The following is a 295-nucleotide window of genomic DNA, read 5'->3' on the forward strand; positions in this document are numbered from 1 at the left end:
CCTCCTTTCCTCCCTCTCCCTCTCCTTTCCCCTCTCCCTCTTCTTTTCCCTCTCCCTCTATCTCTCCTTCTAACTTCTCTCTTCCTCCCTCCCCCTCTCTCCCTCTCTTCTTCACCTTACCTTAATTCCATATTCTTCCGCCCTCCTCCCCTGCGGTCCGCCTGCCTTCTCCCCCTAAAGGTACACCCTGAAGCTGCCTGACGATGACCAATGGGGATCCCTGAAGAAAGACGGCTCATGGACAGGGATGGTCGGGGAGGTATACAGAAGGGTAAGTGTTTTGGTTTCCATTCCC

The 295-nt window shown here is 54.6% G+C and overlaps 1 protein-coding gene across 1 annotated transcript in view; it reads left to right on the forward strand.

The window, feature by feature from the left end:
- The window catches only part of LOC119592316 (glutamate receptor ionotropic, delta-1-like), a 10,958-nt gene that overhangs the window by 1,280 nt on the left and 9,383 nt on the right, over nt 1-295 (forward strand). Inside the window, exon 3 of the mRNA XM_037941143.1 lies at nt 181-271. Within this exon, the coding sequence (XP_037797071.1) occupies nt 181-271 (91 nt within the window). The remainder of the gene's footprint in view (nt 1-180; nt 272-295) is intronic.

Source organism: Penaeus monodon, chromosome 30, assembly GCF_015228065.2.
Source record: "Penaeus monodon isolate SGIC_2016 chromosome 30, NSTDA_Pmon_1, whole genome shotgun sequence".
NCBI lineage: Eukaryota > Metazoa > Arthropoda > Malacostraca > Decapoda > Penaeidae > Penaeus > Penaeus monodon.